The sequence below is a fragment of the Mya arenaria genome, chromosome 10 (genome assembly GCF_026914265.1).
Source record: "Mya arenaria isolate MELC-2E11 chromosome 10, ASM2691426v1".
Classification (NCBI taxonomy): domain Eukaryota; kingdom Metazoa; phylum Mollusca; class Bivalvia; order Myida; family Myidae; genus Mya; species Mya arenaria.
The window spans coordinates 26,313,428-26,341,275 of NC_069131.1; the positions used below are offsets into that span (position 1 = coordinate 26,313,428).

Here is a 27,848-nt window from a genome sequence, read left to right on the forward strand (position 1 = left end):
TATTTAGTAAGTAGTTAAAAGATTACTTTTCTTAAGTTTGGTTTGTTATACATGTTCATGAATTGATTTTGAATAAGAGTGCCACTTTAAGAAAATAAATTCAGTTAGAAAATGACCTAAGATGTTTTATGAATACCTGCCAAGGTTTCACTTTTGAGTGGCTAAATTGGTAGAAACCTTATGGCCCATGAAAAAGGGCACCAGTATTAAAGGGGTTTTTAAGTTCAAGATTAACCCTTCCTATCGGAACTGAGAGCTTTTTTCTTTAGACGATTATACAGTGTACTGTTGTAAAGATTTATTTTCCTCCGAAATTTGCATAAAAAAAACAGTAGAAATTACCTTGAAATGAATATAAATTACTTTGGAAACATATTCAAAGGGGATCTAAGCCCCTTTTCCATGCTTCGGGCATGAATACGGCAAACTCAAACAGACACCCAATATTGACAAATATCAGCTGTTCGAACCCCTGGAAATAGTTTCCATCAAGGAATAGATTCATATCTATGCTATTTTAATAACAATCAAGTCTATATAAATAGCTATTTCTAAACAAAATATTGCAGAACAAATCGCTTTTCTTCTGTGAAATCTACTTCTGTCTTGCAATGATCACTTCCTGATGTAATGTACACACAGTACCTGGTACCAGTGATATAATCCATGATTTCGCACCCTTGATCACAAAGCATAGACCAATATCTGATGTTTGTAAAGCGCTTCAACTTGTTACATGGAGTGTTTTTTTGAAGGTATCCAGTCTCATTAGATCAATTATTTATATTTATTGTCATTATAAATTTCGATAATCTTTCCTCATTTTGTGCTTAAAAAGATATTAGATATATTTTTTGGGGGGTTTCATTTATGTTATTTTTTTAAAGATTTTAAAGATTTTTATTTTGATAATAATTATTGAGAAAACTTGGTTATCAATGATCAAAATTAGACTTCCAGGATAAGCAAGACCGAATTATTATATTAATCACTTGTTTGAATAAAAAACTGTAACAAGTCCTGCATTATCAAATTGAGAATTTGATCAAGCACTACAGATATTTTACCATAGCGGGCTTGCAGGCTTGTGTTAATTTTGATGAAGCCCTGCAGACATTTTACCAAAGCGGGCTTGCGGGCTTGTGTTAATTTCGAGCACTATGGTATTGCAAATTACCACATTTTATTAAAAAGAAGTTCAGTTTTTCATGGGGTTAATTTCTTACATAATCATTGAATATTATTCAAAATTTATGTGTGCATGTTAAAATGGTACCTGTTGCCTTTATTTTTAAAATTATAATATTTTCTGTTATATGAATGAATATTCAGGGTTCTAATTTGGTTAAGTTGGTACCTGGAGCCCTTTTTTCAAAAACAATAATAGTTTCTTTAATAATATATGAATATAAAATTCAGAGCTCGAATTTGAACTCCCATACTAGCAAAAAAGGGAGTGAAATTAAAATATGGCAAGTGACTTTAGCCTGAGCTTGCAAAATTCTGCAAGTGGATATATAATTATCTTCTCAGATCAAAAGTACAGCACTTTATTGTTAAACTCAGCTGTTCGATTTCCTTATACATTGTATTTGATGCGCACACGCTGGTCATGCACGCATGCGAGTGTACTGGTAATGGTCATGACGCTATTGTTCGCCTTTGTCAATGGCTGATTGGAGAGCTTCAGTCTCCAGATAGTGGGTGTACAGTCGAACCCTGTTGGCTGGAATTCGTTTGGCTCAATATCCTTGTTTTCTCGAACTGGAAGTAAAGGGCTGATTTTTTTCTACTGCATTTAACAAATTGGCCCGCTTGGCTTGAATTTCCCTCGATGTATTTTCGCTTGTCCAACAGGGTTCGACTGTATTGGGTTTGCTCTAAATTCAGAGGTTAAACTTGAAAAGGACTGTTATACACACATACATCAATTAAGTGCAATTTAATAAATGAAAACATGTTTAGCAGGAGTATAACAATAATGTTTTCATACTGAATGACGGTCTTTGGAAAGATGATGTTGGTTACACAGAGTCAAAAAAGCCAACTTTATGACTTTTATTTCGCTAAGGCGGATGCATGCATTTAAATGAAGCTGCAGCATTATGATGTACGAGAATGATAATTAATGACTTGTGTCATCATATATAACATAGGTTTTGCGATTGTCTTGTCATGTTGAAAGTGCATAACATAGGTGAATTCTAACCCTGTCAGAGAATGATAAGGATTTCTTTACAATTTCTATTAAAAGGCTAGTCTAGTGTTTCTGTTACATAACCTGTTCATTTCAGCTATTCATAGATCGGTGGCTATTCAATAAGTCTGATACACTGACCTTCATTAAATAAGAAAATAACTTAAATGAACTTGAAATCAATATGAAGAATAAAAATAGGCTAAGCCTGTGAATAGCTTGACCTATTTTATTTCAGATAGGTGTTTTAGGTATCGGTTTCTGGTTTCATTTCACCCAAAATCATGGTAGATTGGATTTATTTCGTTGTTTTGGGGGTCCCTAGGAGAAGGGGTTGGGTATTAGGAGGGGTTAATATCCGGGGGAAGAGGGATATCCACCAAAATGGAATCAAATTTTGATTACAATCTGGAAAGTTGCAGCATATGAAAATGTATGCATTCAAGAATAATTTTATTCTGTTCAATTGATATTGACTGTAACAATTATGGAAATAGAAAAAATGTTTCTCAAGGTTTTTAAGAAGGTAAACAGCCATAGATAGACAGTGAACATGAACATCAATAAATTATTAAAATAAATTAGGCCAAAAATAATGGTTTTGTTAGAGTTACAAACTTTTCAAAAACAGGTAGGGTAGGTAGGCTTTTTATTTATATTTATTTTATTTTTTTATGTTATATAAGAACTTAACGTTATTGTCATCATTTTAAAATGGTGAAAAAGAAATATTTTGTATAAAGCTTCAAAGGTTTTAAACACCATATTAAAACACACACTAAAAATAAATAAATTTAACAATGACTATTAAAATGGTAGAGTCGACGCCTTTTAGTCAGTAGGGCAGTCTTCGTCGTAAATGGGTTGCCCGAAGCCTGGGACAAGTAAATGCTGTTTCGGACAAGTAAAAATTCCCAAGTGGTTGCCTGAATAGGCAAGTGCATTTTTCCGAAATTTAAATCCCTCATTTTTCATAATTTCTTCAGCAACAATTCGCAAATCCTAAATGAACGTTCTAAATATTGGCTTTAGCATATTTACGCATGAATTGGTGAAGTCACAAAATTCCTCGTGCTCAGCATTTGTAGTACTCAACTAATAAGCGTCTAAGCGTCTTCCCGTCACTTGGACACTTATTAATTAAATACTTCTGTTGTTTGTGTTTTTGTTTGTTGTGATTTTTTAAAAATTATTTTGGGCAAGTAAACTGTTTTAGGGCAAGTGGTTTTCTTCAATTACTTGCTCGAAAGGACTAGTGCTGAATTTTTTTTAAGGCAAAGACTGGTAGGGTCGGGTAACTGGAACCATATGTATTTTTTTTAGGCCTTTATAGTGGCAAGTGTGTAAATTATTTGTGTAGAGTTAAACAAATATTAACATATATATATATATATATTTGGGGTTATCAAATAATAGGCCACAAATTTTATCAGTTAAAAAAGTGCCAATATATCGCTCATAAATTTTTATTTTTTATTTTATCCTTTAAATGAAAATCAAATGAGTTATTATTAAACATAATTATGAAAGAAAATAAACATGATTATGAAAGAAAATATTTTTTTATTTTTTTTTGCATCAATTAAGTTTCAGCCTATATTCCCCCCTTTAATTGTTTTATGCTAAAATGAACTGGCGTTTACAAACAAGTTTTTTTCTGTTTGAAAATAATTAATGTTATCTATAAACTTAAAAAAGAGTAATAAATAGAATCAGACTGTCTATTCTTGCTGGTATAATTTGTTTACCATTTTTGAAGGTCTGTATTTTATAATGGTAAATACATGTGCTGTTCCAGATTTAAGACCTGTTTACTTCATTTACAGCTTATTTTGATAAAACCAACTGAACTTTATACAATAACAAGTACATGTTTATATAAACTGTTTTCCTTGTTTGAAGATCTTAAGTTAAGCTGATGTATCATAACGGTCATGTATAAAAGAAAATTGAATCTTAAATATTTAACATTATTTAAGTGGGGTTAAGGTAATTCATCCATTATTATAGAAAAAATGCTTTTTGTAAAGTTGCTTTTTAAAAATAAAAAATGTTAACCCAAAGGGAATATTTCACTCTTGGCTACGCCTCTGGGTACGTGAGGGGTACTCCCCCTTGAAAATGTAAACAATTTCTAGTCTGAAATGGTGCCTTGTGGACATATTTTACTACCTTTTATCTCCTTTATTGAAATAAAACATATACTTGAAGGATTTCTTTTGGGGGGCGGAGGGGCGGTCATCAGGTGTACAATACTATGAATCTTACTTACTGATGTTTCACACTGTGTACTTCATGTGCATCATTCACAGTTTTTGCGCATTTTTCCAATTTGAAATTTACTGGGGTTGTCTACCATGTCAATTCCAGTAAGTTTAAAAATAGTGTTGGCATAATTTATCTGTACTCATAAACAGATATGATTTGGTCTGGGAAACCATCATGCGCTATTTTTAAACAGGGAAACTCAGATGAGCTAGCAACATGATTGGTGCGTTTATTCTTTTCATCAGGTAAAATGATGTTTTATCGGACTCCTACTAGCTTGCATCGAGAATTCCAGGCCTGTTTTAAGGAAATACAGTATTTGTCGTTTTTTTGGACCATCTGGTGTCTACCTCCTTTAAACATCTGTTTTTCCTGAAGTCTGACGTGGACAAATGCAACAATTACCAGACCTTAGTCTGCTGTAGATAAACCACGGGTGCTATAATATTTGATAATTCGTAATAAAATGATATATTTCCAGGAGTCTGAAGTGAGCTTGTGCAGTAATTACTAGACCACAATCTACTGTAGATAAAACCAGGGCTGTCATAATATTACATACTTTAATATAAATTTTCTATTCATCCAGGAGTCCTAGGCGAGCACGTGCACCTATAAACAGACCTCAGTCAACAGTTGTGTATTCTCGAAGTTCCCATCCTAACCTTGACCATATACCGAGTGGTGGCTCTTCACCTAGGTAAATAATTATTCGTTACTGTAGGTAATAAAAATATTGCTTTAATCTCGTAAGTGGTAATGTTTTGTGTCTGTTTTTGGCTTCGCTTAATAATATATATAGAGAACCCAAGGTGGTTATCGATGTTTGCGAGACCATTTTTTGCATCGCTAAATAATATATGTTGAAAACCCACGGATCTTATCAAAGTAAACTATTGATGTTGGCGAGTACTAAAACATTACATCTCCCCCCCATGCTTTGCAGACATATGTTTTAAGCATGGATGTCTGTGTGTCCGTCTGTCTGTCACACTTTTGTGCTTGCTCCATATCTCCTAATCCCAGTTGCGCCTGTTCTAGGTCAAAGTCAGAGCTCAGTTCTTGGTCAAAGGTTCAAGCCATATATTTGTGTCTGCTCTGTGTCTCTTAAACCCCTTGAATTCTTAATGAAACTTTGCTCAAATGTTCACAACATCGAGACTATGTGCAGAACCCTCAACACATGTGTGCCAGCTCAAGGTCATAGTTTATGTCAATGTTTCAAGTCATAAATTTCATGTTTGCTCAAAATTTGTTAACCACAATTTTTTTTTCATTAAACTCTGGTCAAATGTTCACCAAAATCGAGACAATATGCAGAACCCAGATTTCAGGCGCTGGCAGAAGGTCAAGGGCAAAGTTCAAGGTCAAAGCTTCTAGCCATAGGTTTTGTGTATACTTTTTGTGACAGCTGTGTGTTCGGTACACATCTTAAAAGATTTTTATGAAACTTTGGTCAAATATTCACCACATCTTGGCTTGAGTGCAGAACTCACATTCCAGGCATGAGGTTCAAGGTCAAGGTCACATTTTAAGGTCATAGGATAAAGTCATTGATTTTGTGTCAACGGCGCATCTTCGAAACTCCTTGAAGATTTTCATGAAATTGTCTGTACATATTCACTCTGTTTCAGTGATTTTCATTACTCGTGTGTCCAATGTTCAGTTCATTGACACAACACCCATAATATGACCCATATCTCCCAACGTCAAATCTAGTGGAACAGAATCAGACAAGCTTGGGGGAGACATCTGATTTTGTTTTCAAAACAACTGTCGTGTTTGAAAATGTTTTAAACACATTTTGGCAAACAGCGACCTCATAATCTGTTTCCCATTATGGTGGCACTATGTAATGCCAATAGGTCACATGCAAAAATATAGTGGTTTGATATATTTTGCGATTAACCCCATTGTTACTTTTGGAAGAAAACAAGTCATAAAAAAATATCTGGCAGTTAACTGAATAAACTGCAACTTCTTTGAACTGGGAGTTATATAGTTAGACTGGCAACTGGCTTGAATCTGGAGTTAGTTGGTTAGACTGGCAACTGTCTTGAATTCAGAGTTATATGGTTAGACTGGCAACTTTCTTGAATTCTGAGTTATATGTTTAGACTGGCAACTGTCTTGAATTCGGAGTTATATGGTTAGACTGGCAACTTTCTTAAATTCTGAGTTATATGTTTAGACTGGCAACGTTCTTGAATTCTGAGTTATATGTTAAGACTGGCAACTGTCTTGAATTCGGAATTTTATTGTTAGACTGGCAAATGGCTTGAATTCGGAGTTATGTGGTTAGACTGGCAACTCTCTTGAAGTGGGAGTTATATTGTTAGACTGGCAACTTTCTTGAAGCTGGAGTTATATTGTTAGACTGGCAACTTTCTTGAAGTGGGAGTTATATTGTTAGACTGGCAACTGATTTTTAAACTTGATTCCTGGCTGAAAAAAACACTGACATATTTATTTTAGCATTCATGGTTATAACTAACAGAGCTGTAATATTTTCAAAATATACATTACTTTAAAAAAATAACATGTTAGTTGACATTGAAATTGTTTTAACCTGTGATCATTTAATTTATCAATAACTTAATGACAGACATACTAATTGTTGCACTAACAATTACAGTCAATGAACAGTCTCATTCACAACGAGACTGCCATTAGGCCTAAACAAGAAATTGTTTGATTAGGGTTACATCCTTTTCAAAAATAGGTAGGGTGGGTAGGCTTTTTTTTCTTTTTTTTTATTAGGCTTTATATATGACTGTCATTTTCATCATTGGAGAATAGTGTTAAAGTTATCTCCATATTTATAAACAAAAAAAAAACTCCATATTTATAAACCAAAAAAAAAAAAGATTTTCATTTATTTTTCAAACTGACTATAAAAACGGTAGGGTCGGCGCCTATTCTGTAGGTAGGGTCGGGTAACCCGAACAAAATGTATTTTTTTTAGGCCTTACCGTACCATGTCATTGATTGCCGACATTAGCTCACATTCAGGGATGTGATTTGTCTGCAGATTTGTGGATTTCCATGAATCTCATGATTCCAGGGACCAATTTGTTTTTACTGATTAAAAAGGTTCACTGATTGCTTTTGATTGGTACCTTATTTAATGTTAGTATTGACACTCCAGTTTTCTTCAAATTAAAAGTCAAGAGAGCTCTCAAGAGGGCTTCTGAAAGGTCAGGTTTGCTTCCGCAGAAGGGTGCTTCAATCTTTTTGACCCCCATTTGCAGGGGAAAGTGCCCTTCCCCCAAAAACTATCGCCAAAATGTTTATTAGCCCTGCAGCTGCCAGGTGAATTACATCCTTGACTGATTGCATTTTGTGCTCCCGAATTATTTTTCTCCTTACTATATTTCAGCCCATTTGACACATCGCTGTTAGAAGAAATGCGACTACGATCTGACAGCACGAACTCCCGCACTTCTCACACGTCCCACACTAGTCGACACTCAGAACTGGCCCACGGTCTTTCCTCCTACGAGAATATAGAGCGTGCCATGCCGGACGGATCTTTTGTGTAAGGCATTTGTGACTGCAGGATTGTTGCTGTGTACTTGTAGCTCTTTGAAATTTGTTTGAAATTTGAAGTACACCTCAAAGTTTATGTCTAGAAAATCAAACAAAAAGTGTGGGGGTATATTGTATTATTGTATTATATACATATACATGGTATTTGATTAGATATCAAAATTATGATAAAAAAACATGCCTGGTATTGTCTGTGAAGTACCAACTAAAAAGAGCTTTTAATAACCAGTATTTACAACAAATCAACAATCTTGCCAAATAAATATTCATTTTCTAGGATTATTAAAAAGAAAATTGGCCAATTGTTCAGAGCTTTGTTCAAATTAATAATGATGTTGGCACAATTGTTGCTCATTTTCAATGGTTGATTCATAAACACATTTGTGACATGCAGTAATACCTACAGATTTTAAAAGAACAGTTTAAGCTGTAGTTGTTTAATTGAAATATATGAGCACATCGTAAGCTATTTCACCTTCAAAAGTTAAGGGATGAAGTGTTTAACTTTAACAACACTGAAAACTTTTCAACGATGGGTCCTTCGTCATTTCAAACTTTTGCATTGAAATGGAGACAGTGCTTGGAAACGAAGCCTATGTAATGTTGTTAGTTTGGTGTATAGTATAGGTCAAGTTAGAATTAAATGTGAATTCTGTCTCTTAACTTTGAATGTTTTGGTATAGGATTTTAGGTGTTTAAAAAGGGCAGGGTGCTGCAGAAAAGGGCAAGGGTGCTAAGATTGAATGAGTATGTAGTCATATAAGTTTTAATAAATAAAAAAAAGATATTTGACAGTCTTCAGCATTTAATCCTAATGAAGAGAGAAGCGTGCCAGTGCTGGTCTCCATGACGGCGGAGGAGTGCTATAGACAGGGTGCAGCACCCTTCTAAAGGGGTTTAGCTTTAGGGTTATGGGAGGCTGCTGCACCCTGTCCTTTTTTAGTAGAGACCAGCATTGGTACCCTTCTGCCTTCATAGAATTAATTGCTCCAGACTGTCAAATATTTCTTTTGTTTAAATTAAAAAATATTATAATATTATAAATACATAACATTTCACATATCTGGCAGTTGAAACCTAATTTGACTTCAATTAAACTCAATTTCTAACATTTTCTGCCCAATTTTTAATGTTAAGTTCTTCATAGCCTGATTCAATGTGCCCTTTTCTCCCTTAGCACCCTGCCCCTTTTCTGCAGCACCCTGTCCCTTTTCTGCAGCACCCTGCCCTTTTTATATCATGGCTAAAACTCTACCCTCCTATTATACTCTTTAGCTAAAATCCATGTATACACATTGATGTCTGAATAACTTCATAATACTGAATATATAGATTTTTTTGTCTTATTGTCCAACAGCTTAGAAGATTACGACGATCCATCCAGTAGCAATGATGACTATCTACCTATGAGCCCAGGGCAGGCCAGCCCGGTTCAAAGGTCAAGGTCAAGGTCACCTACACCACCAGTTAAGACACTGGAAATGAAGCAAGGTCAAACCGCCTTCTATGATGATTATTTGTCGATGACCCCCGGTCAGCCAGCATCCCAAGGTCAGGCTCATGGACATGGTCAAGGTCACAAGATCCGAACACTGACCCCTCCACCACCGACTGGAAATAGTGACTATTTGGCAATGACCCCAGGCTCAGGTCAAAGGTCAATGACCCCATCTCCAACCAGGCATTTAGAAAGGCCAGGTACAGTTATATTTCAGGAATAATTTTTATAACATTTTCTCATTTCTTTATTTGAGCCGTTTTATACAGCAAATATTTTAATTCTAAGGCATTGTCATAAGTGGTCATTGTTGAAAATGGTAGGAGGTGCATGATTATTGTATTTTTGTGAATTTTGTTGAAAATGATGAACAATTTAACATCCAACCTGTCTGTCTTTATTTCAGCTTCAGCTGGCTCGGAAGGCCAAGACTCTACGGGTAAAGGGGACGGGTACATGGACATGAAGCCTGGTAGCGGCGTTAGCAGCCCGGGTAACGATAGTTATATGAGCCGGACCCCACCCCCCTCTGGTCACGCTCCACCAGACAAGAGCGGATATGTCAGCATGGCGCCACCTGTCACAGCAGCAGGGAGTGGTTACATTGATATGACGCCTGGACAGAGAAGTAAGTTGAACGTTGTTTTTGGGTTATAGTGGCCTTAACTAGTTGGTCCAGAGATTGAGCATAATTGAAGACCTAGTTTATCGTATGTCTGGCATGGTAGTTTAAGCTTTATTTATTTTAGAACAATTGTGAAGAAAGTTATATTTACTTATGCTATCAAACTTCTCAAGAAAGTTATATTGACTTTTGCTATGTAACTTCTCAAGAAAGTTATATTTACTTATGCTAAGTAACTTCTCAAGAAAGTTATATTTTCTTAATATGTTAAGTATCTCCTCATGAAAGTTATCTTTATTTATGCTAAGTAACTCCCAAGAAAGTTGTATCTACTTATGCTAAGTAACTCCTAAAGAAATTAATATTTACTTATGCTAAGTAACTTCCCAATAAAGTTATATTTACTTATGCTAAGTAACTCCTAAAGAAAGTTATCTTCATTTATGCTAAGTAACTCCCAAGAAAGTCATATTTACTTATACCAAGTAACTCTTAAAGAATGTCGTATTTTCTCATGCTAAGTAACTCCGCAAGACAGTTATATTTACTTATGCTAACTAACTCCTCAAGACAGTTATTTTTACTTATGCTATAAAGTAACTCCTTAAGAAGATTATATTTACTTATGCTATGGCACTCCTTTTGGTCTGTTTTGTGGGGGGACGCCAGAGTACCCAGAAAAAACCCATTTGTCTGATTTGGTGATCACAAACAAAACTCATACACCCAGCCCAAGAATTGAACCCTGTAAGCCTTTGTGAGAAGCAAGTGTGCTTACCACTGCGCTAAACGGAAAAAGTGGAGTGCATATTACAACTAGGCCTCGGACACAAGGGCTACTTTGCATGTGAGCGGGCGGGTGGACGGGCGGGCGGACGGTCATCAAACAAAAAAAATGGTTTCTGCCCTATAACTTTAGTTAGGATTGATAGATATTGACGAAAGTTGGTGTGTAGGTAGCTTATGAGAAGAGCTAGCTTGGGATTGCTATTGAGGGGGAGGGGCTAAGGTCAAGGTCACTGTTACTTAAGATAGAAAAATGGTTTCTGCCCAATAACTTTAGTTAGCATTGACCGATATTGATGAAACTTGGTGTGTAAGTTGCTTATATGAAGAGCTAGCTTGGGATTGCTTTTGAGTGGGGAGGGCCTAAGGTCAAGGTCACTATTACTTAAAATAGAAAAATGGTCAAGGTCACAGTTACTTAAAATAAAAAAAAAATGGTTTCTGCCCAATAACTTTAGTTAGCATTGACAGATATTGATGAAACTTGGTGTGTAGGTAGCTTATGTGAAGAGCTAGCTTGGGATTGCTTTTGAGGGGGGTGGGGCTAAGGTCAAGGTCGCCTGTTACTAAAAATAGAAAAACGGTTTCTGCCCAATAACTTTAGTTAGGATTGATAGATATTGACGAAATTTTGTGTGTAGGTACTAGTAGCTTATGTGAAGAGCAAGCTTGGAATTTCTTTTGAGGGGGGTGGGGTCAAGGTCACTGTTACTAAAAATAGAAAAATGGTTTCTGCCCAATAACTTTAGTTAGCATTGATAGATATTGATGAAACTTAGAGCGAAGGTAGCTTATGTGAAGAGCTAGCTTGGGAGGTGGGGTCAAGGTCACTGTTCCTAAAAATAGAAAAATGTTTCTCTGCCCAACAACTTAGTTAGAATTGATGGATAGTGATGAATCTTAATGTGAATATAGCTTATATGAAGCTGCAGATTGAACTTGCTCATTCAACAAATTAATTGGCTATTATTTCTGATTGCCCATAACAAAAACCTGGTTTCGTCGCATTGCGGCGCTTCTAGTTCATGTTGTACATGAATATGCAAGAATAAACGTGTTCACTTGACGTGTTAGCTTGAAAAACGAGTGCAAAAATAATAATCAAGCTTCACGTTTTATTTCAGCTCCCACAGACCTAGGCCCGGGCTATATGATAATGGAAGGCAATAAGACCCCACGCATGACGGCCCCTATCCCCATCAGGCCCAAGGAGCCAGGGTACATGGATATGATACCCACTGGTCAACCTCTGGCTACAGTCAAGGAGAGCGGTAGTAAGTTGACTGTTATGAAGTTACTTACCATGTCTTTTTTTCAAAGGAATGATGTTTGGGTATTTTGATAGCATTGGTGTCGTCGAAGCCATATTGGATGTCACATTGAATTTTCGAAAGACTCCAGCACTTTCGGCAAAAACATAACCTTGTTCCCTTCATGAAAGCATTCCCTCTTGGCTCAATATTCTTGTTTGAATTTGCTCAAACTGGATGTAAAGGGCTGGTTTTGTTTAACTCGGTGTTAGCATTCCTGCTTGTCGTGATAATCGCGAGACCCTAAAGTATTTTGGCCGGTGGTGGGATATCGAGCCAACAGGTTTTGACTGTATAAAGGTCACTGTTATCTGTCTTAAACCGGTTGATTGCTCCTAACTGACCACCATTTGTTGGGTCACTTGCTCAGAACCTTTTGAAAGTTGTTATTGTCATTGTTGTTACCTTTGATATCCTTACTGCTCTGGAAGTTTAATGGATACACTTTTGATCTGCTGTATTTCTAACCAGATTCGAGACATCTGCATCAGCTGTACTTTTTAAATTTAAATATTGAGCACATCATCAAATATTTCATGTTGAAAAGTTTACAATAATCTCGTTAATCATGTTGTTAACCTTAATAAAGTTCTGAACAATCGGCACACTGAAGACTAAATCCTTGATTTTTTTTTTTTATTAGATATTTGTATAAAACTAGGTATGTATGTCTCCAGAGTTAATTATATTCATAGCAGGGCAAATAGTCTGGCACATTATTGTCAATTGATGCCCTTGTGTAACTGAAAGACAACAATGGACAATGGAAACTCAATTTTCACGATTTTCTGAGATATTTATATTGGAGTTTGTTCCCATATAACCTAAATGCACTTTGTTATTGGATATGAAATATTTTTTATAAATAGATGATTTTTTTTGGCTGATCGTACCACAGGGCTTCCATTAAGAATTTGAAACTGGAAGTATGAACTTCCTGTCAATCAATTCTGGAAGTTTTACACTGAAATGTGGAAGTTTAAGTCTCCCGAATAAAATATATTTTTCAACTATTTTTCAACAAGTATATTAGGCCAAATAAAAAAATAGGTGTGTTTCAGGTAACACTGCTAAAAAAAATAGGGTAGGTAGGTCGGAATTTTTTTTTTTTTTTTTTTTATATATTGATTTCAGTAACTGTTGACTCAGAAAGTAACAAAAATAAAAGTCATCAATTTTCAGGTTTATCAGTAGTTTTTAAACATGTTACATGCTTCAAAGGAAACATTCTTTATTTGTCTGGTTAAATACTTTTGACAATGATGGTTGGATTTCAACTAAGTTATGGTACACCACTCTGCTATTATTTAAGACTTTCCAGGAATGGTTTTACTTTTCTTTATGCACCCGTTTGCTTTCAATCACCCTCTGTAGAATACTAACCTCCCTGAAACATAATTACATGAAGAGTGGGACAGCAAATTTACCATATAAGCCATCAGCCAAGGAAACCTCAATGCTGTCAAGAGGACCTGGGGGTTCAGGTTTGAAGAACAAGTAGCATGCAGGTTTTATTGCCAAAATTGCACACTTAAGTCTGACATATCAATCCGAAAGTCAGTATCTGACACATTTGTATCTGACAAGAAAATATAGTTCAAGAATTGAAACATACCTGCCACACAAGCACAAACGTAATTCACCTTAAGAGTTCGGACATTCTATAAATTCGGACATCCATTATATTTTTCAAAAATAATTTATTTTAGGTACCTAATTTTCGAACACCCAAAGGACATCGACTGAACTTTTACAGTTACTAAGTCTCACAGACAAAAATTATTGATCTTTATCGTTACAATGCCTGGCTAGATTACCTAACCGTATACATCACTGTGATAAGTTAGTTGGTTACTACCCATCCTAAACGATTTATTGCCTGGTGAAAAGGATGTGTGATATATTTAATGGAGGATTAAAGAAACAACAAGGGCAATGCAGAGATTAAGAAAACACAGACATAACATGTTTGTAAAACGATCCGCCAATTAACTTTGAAACTTGTATCACACTTTTAATATAGATTTTATGAAGCAATAATCGTACAGTAATACTCATTGAAACATCAATCATGCCAAGAAATACCAGCCAATTTTTCCACTTTTCATTTCTACACAAGAGCCAATTTCAGCTACACATTAACCCCTAATTGACCGAGAATCTGACCATGTGTTTAATCATGTTTTCATATCTAGGGAGTTGCTGTAGTTTGGGTCAAGATTTGGAAGAATGTATTAAATTTTGCCCAGAAAGACGTGAAGAAGTATCAAATGTTAGACATTATTACAGAGTACTTAATTTAGTAAAACTTATTATTTACTTATTCTTAAACAAAAATATGTTGTTTTTAATGAGTAACATTATCGTTTTAGACATATGACAGATGTTAATGAAAATGGTATGCTTAACCAACCGTTTTATTTGGAATGAAAATGTAACCTATATTACATTATATATGAATCTGGCCGTCTCATAGGTCGAATTATATTTAAAGGTATGCTTTACTAAGCGTATGGATATTGATTTTAAAATGTCAGATTTATTGGGTTCACATTTTTTAACAAAAACACACTCTTATTGTTCATTTTTAAAGCTTTGTTGTTGTTTTTTTCACTGTAAAAAATATTGAGTTCGTAAGTATACGTATACACCATGGAAAATGTGAAATACAAACGAAACTTGAAAAAATATATCACATTGGCAAAACTGAATCTCCGAATGTTAAATTTACTTCAATTTTGTTCATATTATCATGAACACATTCTGAGGCGGTTAAAATGCATTTTCGTATAACTGATTGGGATTTGTTTTTGCAATGTTTCAATCTAAAAAATTGCTTAGTTTTGTGTTCATCTGGCATTGTCTTCATACTGTGACCTGTGAAAAAACATATTTTGACCGACATAAACTCATGACAATGGTCGCTGTCCTTGAGTGACTCCTTTTCTGTAAAATATTGACCCCCCCCCCCCCCCCCCCCCCCCTCCTCCACCCCAAATAATAACATGACTCAGAACGATCGTTACTGTAAATAGGTATTTAACCCCACCGAACAGAACCGACTATGTTGGTCATTTAATACGTACGCTCTTAAGTCTTAGTAATACAGGTGGTAATGCTGCAGCTATTGTTGTTGATACTACCACTACTGCTTCTGCTATTGCCAATGTCAACACCACCGCCACAACACCACCGTCAGCACCACCACCACCACCACCACCACCACCGATGATGATGATGATGATGATGATGATTATGATGATGATGATGATGATGATGATGATACCCCTAAAACTACTGCCGCTCCTGCTGAATTGTTGTTGTTGTTGCCACTTCTACAACAACAGCTAATACTATTCCTTCTACTAACTATCATATAACTTCTACTGATGCTGCTAATATTGCGTTAATCAACTATATGTTGCTGTGAATGAAGGAACTAAGCTTTTTGTATCAATGCGAAGACCCTTCATTTATCTATTTATAATGAGCGCAAAGTACAATGAACCCTTAAAGGGACTGTACACCAGATTAGCACCAAAAAAGTTTCTTCTGTAACGAATCTCAGGACAATTATCTAATGGACTGTGTTTCGCTTTATCATAATTGTAAAAAAAAAGTACCAAAATGTAAAAAAAAACTGTGTCGGAGACCGGGTTCTTCAGTTAGTAAGTTTCAATGCATTGTACACATCGATGCCAAGTTTATGTCAGTTTTCGAAAATTTTCTCTTTTTTTTAGCTATTTTATCATACGGAGTATAGCCCCTTTAAGCAGATTTTCGACATCCACAGATAAACAACTCCCCGGTATCATTTTATTAAATATACATGAGTCATAACATTTTGAGCCAGAAGTTGATAAGTTTGACTGGGGTTTGTGAATCTATTTGTTTCAAAAAACATCCTCACGCCGGCCAAATCCTAAGAGCCTCTTATAGAACAATACCATACTCAAGTTGTTAAATTAAACGACTTGATTACGGTATTGTTCTATAAGAGGCTATTAGGATTTGGCCGGCGTGAGGAAAATATTTAGCTGTCGGGGAACTAAGAAATATAGTTAATACATTTGTACTTGATGTTTTCAATCTTTAAACATAATTAAACATAATAACAAGAGTGTGGTTTAGATAGTTAAATATTGTTATCAAGGAGATTGTTCATAAACAATATCAAAGATGTAATGCTTAGCTTAGTTAATTAATAATTATACTTTTTATAGTTAAGAAAATCATGTCAATACTTAATAATAAACTATTATTGAATTTTTATTTTTATTTTTGACAAGTGTCGTAATAAACAAAATGAGATGAACCATTAAATCTAAGAATCATGCACTATAGAAAGATTTTTCCGAAAAATGACCAAAATTATTGCTCCCCTGAATTTCATGCTGGTCGTAATGGCCATTAAATGAAATAAATTAGCTGTAACAGCAGATAACTGATAAAAATTTCATGGAGAACCAAGTCAGCCCTTTAACCCTTAGCACAAAACCACTGAATGGAACATAATGCATATGCTGCTAAAATCCAGGTATATGCTGGCATACAGGGGTTTCCTTCTTAATCGAAAATTGGATAGGATTTCTTGGCATGAAAACAATAAAGTCAACACATTCAATGATACAGGTAACTATTAAATGTGATGAATTAAAGTTATAAATGCAATACTTAAGTTACAATAAAAAAACACCAGACACATAATCCTGCATAACAATATCCATGCTCTCCATGAGATCCTCGTGGGTATAACTGAGTTATGTGACGTCACACAATGTGACTGTTTGATCTGAAGCCGATAAAAGGTGTTTATTCATATCAATGCATGTATAAAATGGTGTTGAATGGGATTTTAATTATCTTGATGAAGGAGCTACAGTGACTTATAGGCGTAATAACCATTGATAACTATGGATAAATTAATAAGTGGTAAAATGCAGACATGAAGAAAAAAGGCAGGTTTACCATACATGTAAATAAAATGTAAAAATGGTTATTTTCTATGAATTCGTAGAGCGAAAAATTAATTATTTTAAGGTGTCCGAACTCTAAGGTGAAGTACGGTAAATACATTCAGTAATCCAACTCTAATATTGTCAACTTTACTTACATACATTTCGTAACAAATGCTTTTCGTACCCAAATCACATTTTTTTCAGGGAAAAATAGGTTAGGGTCGGCGGGAAAAAATAGGGTCGGTCGGGTAACCTGAAACATACCTATTTTTTATTTGGCCTTAAAACAAGTAATGTGCAACTTTAACTTATAATAATTCATTTTACTTAAAAACAGTTAAACTGATTGAAATTGTGACTAAAAGTGATATTGACAAAAGGTTTTGATATTTTGAACTTCCAAGCTTTCAACTTTGGAAGTTTTCTTCAAAATTATGGAAGTTTTTGTACTTCCAAGGAATCAATTTTAGAAGTTTAAACCCATTTCTTGTGAGTAATATACTTCCAAACTTCCTTTAACGGAAGCCCTGGTACCATTTTTGCAGAAAAATACTTCAATTTCACCATACATTGTCATTGTGTTACGACAGTTGCTGTGGAAACACACATTTAAAAATGTAGTTAACGGTTTATCACTCAAAATATATGTTTGTCATACATGTGATTTTAAATACGAGTATCACTTTTAATCCCTATGTTAATTACAGGTGGTGAGGCGTACCTTCCGATGTCGCCCTCTGGTCAAAGCCCCATGTCCATGGAAAGCCTAAAACCAGTGAAAGCATACAGCTACCTCTCTGATTCCGATTCAGTATCGGGCGATTTTCCAAAACGGGCTTACTCTGTAGGAAGTCGCCCAGTTACCAAGCCCACTTATAAGTATCATCAGCAGCCGGATTTTCTCCGAAGGGAGCAACGAGATAGCAGCAAAAGCAGCAGTGCTCCTCATTTGATTACCAACAAGCGACCTCCATACATTCAAGGTCACCAAGATGGCTCATATTACGCGTCGAGTCCTTTAAGTACTTCAGTGAAATCGGAAGACTCGGACAGTTTTATGGAAATGGATTTCATTCGTCCAAGAACTTCGAGTGATAGTTACGGCTGTCGACCCCGAGCATCAAGCTTCGGCAAACAGGTCACCCAGCCCCACAGGCCAAGATCATCCAGCTATGGTCAGGGGTCTAAAGGCAATATGCGGCACTTGATTGCTAATTTGAGAAATGATTCCTTTGAATCAATTGGAAACACATCAACAGATATGTCAGGCAGACGTCGATCACAGGAATCCATTGAGAAAATGTCTAGCTCAAGTCGAAATTCCTCAAATGACTCTTTAAAAAAACTTAATGAGGATTCTTATGCAAAAAAAAACTTCCCCGCGTCTGAATATATGGACATGGGATTCGATAAACGCAAGACACCCTCCCCAAATGTTCAATCTGCGATGTCCCCACAGCCAAATATTACTGGTTATGTAGATATGACAATAGGCACCCCTAAGTCAACTTCCCGAGGAGTTTCACCAAGCTCCTCAACTCATAGCCTCGGCTCATCACCCGCTTCCTCCGTTGGCCATAACCTTTATGACAAATCCCATAGCAGTACAAAAATAGTCAAGGCCTCTGGAAAACCCATACAGAAATCTGGCTACAAAACGCTTTCCCCAAATGTACCCTCAGAAAATCACCTCAAAGTTACCACAAGGTTGAAAATGAATGATAAAAGATCTCCAAGTAGCTCGGGAAAGGAATCGGAGGATGAGAGTTATGTACAGTTCAAGCCAAGTAAAGCAATGCCAATCGGAGTCACTGTTTTTGATGATAATTCCTACAAGACACAGGAATACGGTTTAAAATCCCGACCGAACATTAAAGTACAACATGGTTACAGTAAATCTTATGATTCAGCCATTTTTAGTCCGGAAATGGCTGCTGGAATGAGCGATTCTACTAATGACTACCAAGGCGGCGGAAAGTACCGACATGAGGAAAAGCATAGGAGTAAAACAAATGAAGGTTTATGTGTTCGCAAGAAAATCAATACAGATAAGGAAAAGGCTTTAAGCCGTAAATATAGTTCAAAAAGTGAAAAGGAATTGGTTAAATCCCCAGGGTTAGAATCTAGATTACGAAAAGGTAATAATCATGGTGGAGTTACTCCCCCTAATAAAACATCAAGAAGCCACAGTCCTACGATAGAAAAGAAATTGGACTATACCAGTATGCCGGATGATGATCTTTTCTCAAATAAAATGTTTACAAACAAAAACACCCAACCAGAAGTGAAGAAAGATGATGGTGTTTATCTTGAATATCTGCCTGGCGATCCAGCTACCTCAACAAGTGTTTATAACAGTAAAGTCAGTGGAACCAGCAAAAGTGGCGTAAAGAACAGTGTAGCTAATAAAGGTGTAGATAGGATCGATAAAGCAGATAAAATTGGAGATAGAATCGGTCCCAAGTCACCTAATCTTGAAGCTAGAATGGAGCAACCTAGAAGGGTGTTTCCAGATAGAGAGTATTGTGAGATTGATTTTCCGGGACAAGTTGAACAGGATAAACTTGTGAACGAGCAAGGGAACCCAGATCACGTTATAAACAAGAATGAAAGTGAAAGACTTAGTAACGCTAGTAGGAAAGGTGGTGAAAATCAGACTCCCAAAAGGACAAATAGTTCTAGAAAATCAAGTGAAGGTTTTGCTACAAGGAAGCATAGCGAAAGTTCTGTTAAAACATTGGATGATTCAAATGGAAGCAAGAATGGTGGTGTTGAAAAAACGCCTAAGAAATCTTCTGAAAGTCAATTAACGGGTAAAGGTGAAAGTGATATGTTAAAACCAAGTTCTGATTACATGGAGGCGGACCCAGCCCCTTTGAAAGCATCGCCATTGAGAATAGTGAAAGAAAAAGAAAGAAGTCATGAGAGTTCACCTACAAAAGTTAAGAAGAAGGGAACATCTGATGATTTCTCTTACATGGACTTTGACCCAGCTTCTGATAAAGATACAGGGGCCGGAAAGGAGGAAAAAAGTGAAAGTATTACAACTCCGCAACGTGTGAAATCATATATCGCTCATTCTGTTGTGGCTGAGGACATTGGTAAAGATGATGAAATATTTGTTAATACTGCTTCGAATAAGGTAATGATAGGTGGCTCTAATCAAGGAAGATCTTTAAGCGATAATGATAGACTGACACGGAAGGAAAGTGATGTGGATAGTGGGATAACCTTTACATGTAGCGCACGGAGCAATACCAGTACTGAGCAGAAAGGTGGAAAGACTGAATTGTACAGATCAGTCTCTCAGCAAAGTGGAAACAACTCTGAAAGTATTGACCTTGGTCAAAGAGGAGAGAGCTTGAGTGATGTAACAACAGGAATTGATAGACAGACCTCCCAAAGTAGTATAAGTAGTGCTCATTCAACAAGGAAAAGTTCACAAGACAGTATGGGCTTCCATAGAATGAGCTCACAGAGCTCACATGAAAGTGTGTCTTCTGTAAGAAAGTTGTCACAAGACAGTTCGACAGGATTAGTGCGGAAACCTTCTCAGAGTTCACAAGAAAGTATAGGCTCTGTGAAATTGTATTCTCTAGATAAAGCTCATAGGCAGATGGTCGTTAAGTCTACAATGCCTGTCGCTCAAGAAGGGCAGCCGATTCAGGATGAAGGTTACTGTGACATTGATTATGAGAAAGTGTTGATTGAAAAAGATAAAGCCATCTCGAACCCATGTACCACAAAGATGCACCATAGGTCAGGGAGCAATTCTAGCTCCAATAGCGACAGAAGTCGTAAAGTGTTGGACAGTATGACGAGTGAAGACGAGATACCGATGCCAGACCCAGCACGAAGTTTCATCGGTGAATTACCTGTCCCTGATAATACTGTAAGCTTTATAGCAGACGACACTGGTGAGGGGGCATCAGGCTTACAATGTAGTGTAGGGTCTCCGATGAAACCTCCACTTGGGGGTAGAAGGTCCTCCCCTGGGCTTGTCAAGGATAGTGATGTATTAAGGGGGAGTATGCCTGGGAGAAATTTGGGAAACGGGAGTCAGGGTAATGTTCATGTAGCCGGAGTTTCCAGGCAGACTAGTGTTCCTACAGGACCCAGCAAAAGTCCGCGTACTAGTGGCGAAATTCAGATTTCTGGAAGAACGAGACACCCAAGTGGTCCTGCTGTAATGTCGACTCAGTACGGAAAATCTGGGAACGGTTTAAGAGGACCTGGGCAAAATACAAGTAGCTTAGAGCCTTTGGTTTCCGTACTGGAATTACACAAGCAGAAAAGTATGCCGTGTATGAATATTCCTGTGTTTGAGAAAGTGCCGAACGTTTCTGAACTTCTACAAGATTCAGGTCACCCAAGTCGGCACAGTTTTTCAGATCTGACACAGTATGAAGAAATGTCTTTTCCTGCTGATAAACTGGGACAGAAAAGTCAGACAAAGTGTACATCTCAGCAGCATTTAAATGAAGTGGCAAGTAAAACCTCAAATGAGCTTCATTATGCTGATCTAGAGTTGAACAATTCCAAGGAAAACGTCCATGATAAATCTCCTCGTGTAAAAAGTAGGCATACCTCGTCCAATGATGACATAACACAAGGGACAGTCTCGTACGCAGAAATAGATTATCAGAAAACTGAAAATTTGAAAATGGGCAGTGATGTTAAATTTACATTATAACATTGTGTGTTACATCAGATCTATTTAGTCTGTGTTGTAGAAAGAAGTTTTTTCATCTTTTTTTTTCTTTCTAGAATTGTATTTTGATTATAGACATTGTATTTATTATTAAGAGGATTAGGTGGTACAATTTTGCTTTAAAGCAACTTATACTTTTCAAGTGAAAATAATGATTAAACTGATTTAAAGGGTGACTGTTTTTGAGAAGGTATTGATAATGATCTGATCTAACCTGATTCATCAGTTTTTGTCCAAACTTTTATTAAGTAAGTATTAAATATTGGTTAGAGTTTGTTAATATGCATTCACCAATTTAAGTAATGGTTAAATATAGTATATATACTTTTAAAAATAAATGGTTTGATGTGACGCAGTCACATTCATTTTATGTCAGTACCTACAAACAATTTTTACAAACAAAGTTGTTTAGCTGTCTACATTATATTGTGTACACCACCCAGTAACTGGGCCAGCCAATGCTTATTTCTATTGCTTAACCTGATTAAAATCAATTAAAGGTAACAGCTGATTTACATAAATAAATGTATTATTAAAATTGAAAAATATTGCCTTTTCATTGGACAAGATATAAAGCTGACCACTAAATGTGGTAAGGCCCAGCACAGTACACACTATTAACCAACTATACTTGATTTGTCTACGGGCCCAGCCTCTGTTTTAATCTCTTGACTCACCTGATTAAATCAATAATGACTGATGGCTGATTTAACAAAATAATTGTACAGCACATTTGAAAAATACTCCCATCCTATTGGTAACAAAAGATAATGTTGAACACTCAATAAAATTGGAAATTGAATAAAATCACAAGCATGAGTAATTTCTTTGTTCAATCTGATTTCAATTGGTTTACACAAATATGACTTTTTCTGGAAGCACCATTCTGCCCTTACGGAGATGAACATGGGCACTCTTCTGCCTTCATAGAATGAAGAATTTCTTTGAATTAAAAATTAGAGTAAGATTATATTTACATAAAAACTGTACATATTTGGCACTTTAAACCTTTTATGACTTAAAATAAACACCATTTCTAATTTTTGTTGTCCAATTCATAATGATCAAGTTCTTCACAGCCTTATACAATGCGCTATTTTCTGCCTTAACACCCTGTCCCTCTTCTGCAGCACCCTGTCCTTTTTAAATCGTGGCTAAAACCCTTTATTACATGATTTAATTTACTGAATTGATAAAATATATATATATATATTCTGTTAGGTGTGTTTATTATGAAAAAAATCATAGATTATATAGTTATATGCATGTTGTTCCTACGTTCATGGACTTTTGAATATCATAATAATTCTATTAAGCGTCTTGTACTGTTTGTAAAATGCTTTCATTGTTCAAGTTTTATTATCATTGATATATCCATCAACAAGATCAAATCATTGATTAATAATGATAACTACGTAAGCTATGATTATTCATTATAAATCATGATTACTTAGCTATGATTATGTCATTATAAATCATGATTAACAATGATTACTAAGCTATGATTTTGTCATTATAAATCATGATTACTTAGCTATGATTATGTCATTATAAATCATGATTAACAATGATTACTAAGCTATGATTTTGTCATTATAAATCATGATTACTTAGCTATGATTATGTCATTATAAATCATGATTAACAATGATTACTAAGCTATGATTATGTCATTATAAATCATGATTACTTAGCTATGATTATGTCATTATAAATCATGATTAACAATGATTACTAAGCTATGGTTATGTCATTATAAATCATGATTAATAATGATACTAAGCTATGTTTATGTCATTATAAATCATGATTACTTAGCTATGGTTATGTCATTATAAATCATGATTAATAATGATTACTAAGCTATGTTTATGTCATTATAAATCATGATTACTTAGCTATGGTTATGTCATTATAAATCATGATTAATAATGATGACTAAGCTATGTTTATGTCATTATAAATCATGATTACTTAGCTATGGTTATGTCATTATAAATCCTGATTTATAATGATTACTTAGCTATGATTATGTCATTATAAATCATGATTACTTAGCTATGGTTATGTCATTATTATAAATCAGGATTTATAATGATTACTTAGCTATGATTATGTCATTATAAATCATTATTAATCATGATTACTAAGCCATGGTTATGTCATAAATCATGATTAAATCATGAGTATTACTAAGCTAAGTTAAGGCATTATAAATCATGATTAGTAAATGATTATTACCTAGCTATGGTTGTGTCATTAAAAATCATGATTAGTAATGATTATAACTAAGCTATGATAATGTCAATATAAATCGGGATTAATAATGATTACTAAGATATGGTTATGTCATAAATCATGAGTATTACTATGCTACAGTTATGTCATTATAAATTTTGAATTAGTATTATAACTAAGCTATGGTTATGTCATTATAAATCATCATTAATAAATGATTATTACTTAGCTATAGTTGTCATTATAAATCATGATTACTAAGTTATGGTTATCAAACAATTAAGTGTCATGTTTGTTTATTATTCTAAGTATTGATTTTGATAGCTTTGTGATATGAAGTGCATATTTAAAGATATTGTTTAGTGCATAATGCTTTTATTTGTATAAATAAAATGGAGTGGGGTGTAGTTGATCTGCATGTTACATATATTGTTAAGCTTCAAGTTACGGGGTACTTTGTTTAATCATGAAGGGTTTGTTATAGATTTTAATTTATTGGTGTACTTTTTTTATTTTTAATCAAAATGAATGTGCCGGATGATTGACATTTAATAGTTAGATGTAACATTTTTTTCTCCTCTTATTACACTAACACAATCTTCAAAGCCTTAAAATACTGTATGACTAGACATTCACATGAAACTTCATTCACATGTTGCCAGACGCAATGCCAACATGTGTAACAAGGGCAATAACTCTGGCTTTGAGAGCTGTTTAATGGTAAAGGTGTTGGCTTCTCCCACCAGAGATCATGGATTTGATCCCAACCCATTAAACCAACTTGAGAGAGATTCATACCATCTTACAGCTTTCTTTAAAATCAAGCTAAAATGATTTATTATAAACTAACATGCTTTTGATGCAATTTAAAGCTTCTAAAATACACTAAAAAGGACTTATTTTCATATAAAAATAATTTTATAATCCATTTGTAGTGTCTTATTCAAGTTATGGGGAGGCCCTAGCAAAATCCACTATATTCAATCAAACTTGGTATGTTTCATTTTATAATATTTGTGAGGTCTGTTTCAAGTTGTAGGGGACCCTAACTAAATCCCCTATTTTTAATCAGACTTGGTATGTTTCATTTTATAATATTTGTGAGGTCTGTTTCAAGTTGTAGGAGACCCTAACTAAATCCCCTATTTTCAATCAAACTTGGTATGTTTTATTTAATAAAGGACACATAGGAAAAACGCCAGCAGCCAATTGTATAAGACCTTGATAAGTTGTCCACAGGTTACCTTTTGGCAGATTTACACATTTAAAGTATTTGATTGGTCGATACTAATTATTAGATAAATACTGACCAATCAATGAACATTTTGGCTATTAACTTTAACCCAAACAAAAGAGTTATCCAGTTTTATAAAATTTGCTGCAGAAGTTAGTACAAATAAGGAAGTTTTGCATTGAATATGCTACTAGAGGGGATGACTGAGACATGGTGCTTGAAGCTGCATTCTCACCGATTGACTGTTGGGCAACTTTTTATTTTTTGTCTTGGAATGGACTAATTTTTGTGTAAAAGTCTGGAAACCAGTGGTATAAGACTTCTGTCAAAAGATCACATCACAGTGTTTATATGTATGTTTGAAATTTAATGTTTTATGGCTAAAAGCGTTCCTAACGCTTTAAGAAAAGATGATTTTGTTTTATAAATTTTAATTTTTGAAGGTAAATTTATATGAAAACCTGCCATCTGATCTTTTGTCAGCAGTCTTAAATCACTGGTTTCCAGACATTTATGCCAAAATGGCGGATTCAAAGTTCAAAGAATAAAAAGTTGCCGAAACGGTCAATCTGTGAGAGTGCAGCTTTAATGACATTATATAAAGAAACTGATAGAACCTTTCTTGCCTGCCACTTTTGAAGATCTTCAATTTTTTTCATTCACTATTTATTTAGAAATCTTTGTACAGGTATGATTGACGGCAATGTTGTTAACTTGTAAATGCTTTTGAATGAAAGTCATTATTATTAAGTATTGTATAATATTTGTTTAATCAAATTGTATTGTATTAATTGATACCTTAAGACTTGTTAGTGACTTTATGACTGGTTGTTGATGTACATTGAATGTACCATATATAATCATGCTACAATTCATGTTTGTATCTCTGAATAAAGGCATTGTTTATTGTTACCACGTGTGAGCGTTTTTATTTTTCATTGCTTAAACAGGTGGATGAATATTGAATAGAGGATAATTGAATGTTTTAGTGTAAGATCATAAAACATTTCACCGAATGAACACCAAAAGATATATTTCACGAGTGGCGGAGGACCGGACAACATATTATGCATGTTTGCCACGCTTTGCAAGCTGCTTCATAATGGCCGACTTCAACTTCCTTACCCCAAATTTAACAGGGGTCATCTTTGAGATCAATGTTCATATGATAAACCCTTTTCACCTTTTCATTATTACATTTGCTCAGTCACTTTTCACAAAATAAGGTACTGTATTCAACCTTTCACCTAGTGACCTATAATAAATGAAAGGTCAATAGTAGACTCATGTAAGTGACCTACATGTGTAGAAAGATTAATGATTTTATGTTTTAACTATATAAATTTCATGTAGTTCTTAATCAGATTTCTGAAAACGAGGATAAACCGTTGGCCTTTTGAACTTCACATTGGTAGGGGTCATTTACAAATACTGGTGGCTATGAGTTAGGCAAGTAATGTGTGAACTTTACATTGGCAGAGGTAATCTAAAAATAATGGTGGTTATGAGGCAGGTATTTTCTGTGACTGTCATATTTGCAGGGGTCATATTCAATTATTGGTGGTTGCTAGGCAGGCAAGTTCCCTGTGACCTTCACATTGACTTGGGTAATCTACAAATATTGGTGGTTATGAGGCAGGCAAGTTCCCTGTGACCTTCACATGGACAGGGGTCATCTACAAATATTGGTGGTTACTAGGCAGGCAAGTTCCCTGTGACCTTCACATTGACTTGGGTAATCTACAAATATTGGTGGTTATGAGGCAGGCAAGTTCCCTGTGACCTTCACATAGACAGTGGTCATCTACAAATATTAGTGGTTATGAGGCAGGCAAGTTCCCTGTGACCATCACATTGACAGGGGTAATCTACAAATATTGGTGGTTATGGGGCAGGCAAGTTCCCTGTGACCTTCACATGGACAGTGGTCATCTACAAATATTAGTGGTTATGAGGCAGGCAAGTTCCCTGTGACCTTCACATTGACTGGGGTAATCTACAAGGATTGGTGGTTATGAGGCAGGCAAGTTCCCTGTGACCTTCACATTGACTGGGGTAATCTACAGATATTGGTGGTTATGAGGCAGGCAAGTTTCCTGTGACCTTCACATGGACAGTGGTCATCTACAAATATTGGTGGTTATGAGGCAGGCAAGTTCCCTGTGACCTTCACATTGACTGGGGTAATCTACAGATATTGGTGGTTATGAGGCAGGCAAGTTCCCTGTGACCTTCACATGGACAGTGGTCATCTACAAATATTAGTAGTTATGAGGCAGGCAAGTTCCCTGTGACCTTCACATGGACAGTGGTCATCTACAAATATTGGTGGTTATGAGGCAGGCAAGTTCCCTGTGACCTTCACATTGACTGGGGTAATCTACAGATATTGGTGGTTATGAGGCAGGCAAGTTCCCTGTGACCTTCACATGGACAGGGGTAATCTACAAATATTGGTGGTTATGAGGCAGGCA

The 27,848-nt window shown here is 35.3% G+C and overlaps 1 protein-coding gene across 1 annotated transcript in view; it reads left to right on the top strand.

The window, feature by feature from the left end:
- LOC128205563 (uncharacterized) overlaps positions 1-26,286 on the top strand; it is a 46,036-nt gene extending 19,750 nt beyond the window's left edge. The window contains exons 6-11 of the mRNA XM_052907298.1: positions 5,055-5,165; positions 7,845-8,003; positions 9,372-9,712; positions 9,919-10,140; positions 12,048-12,197; positions 17,899-26,286. Coding sequence (XP_052763258.1) covers positions 5,055-5,165; positions 7,845-8,003; positions 9,372-9,712; positions 9,919-10,140; positions 12,048-12,197; positions 17,899-21,884 — 4,969 coding nt within the window. The 3' untranslated portion in view covers positions 21,885-26,286. The remainder of the gene's footprint in view (positions 1-5,054; positions 5,166-7,844; positions 8,004-9,371; positions 9,713-9,918; positions 10,141-12,047; positions 12,198-17,898) is intronic.
- The last annotated feature ends 1,562 nt before the right edge of the window (positions 26,287-27,848 follow it).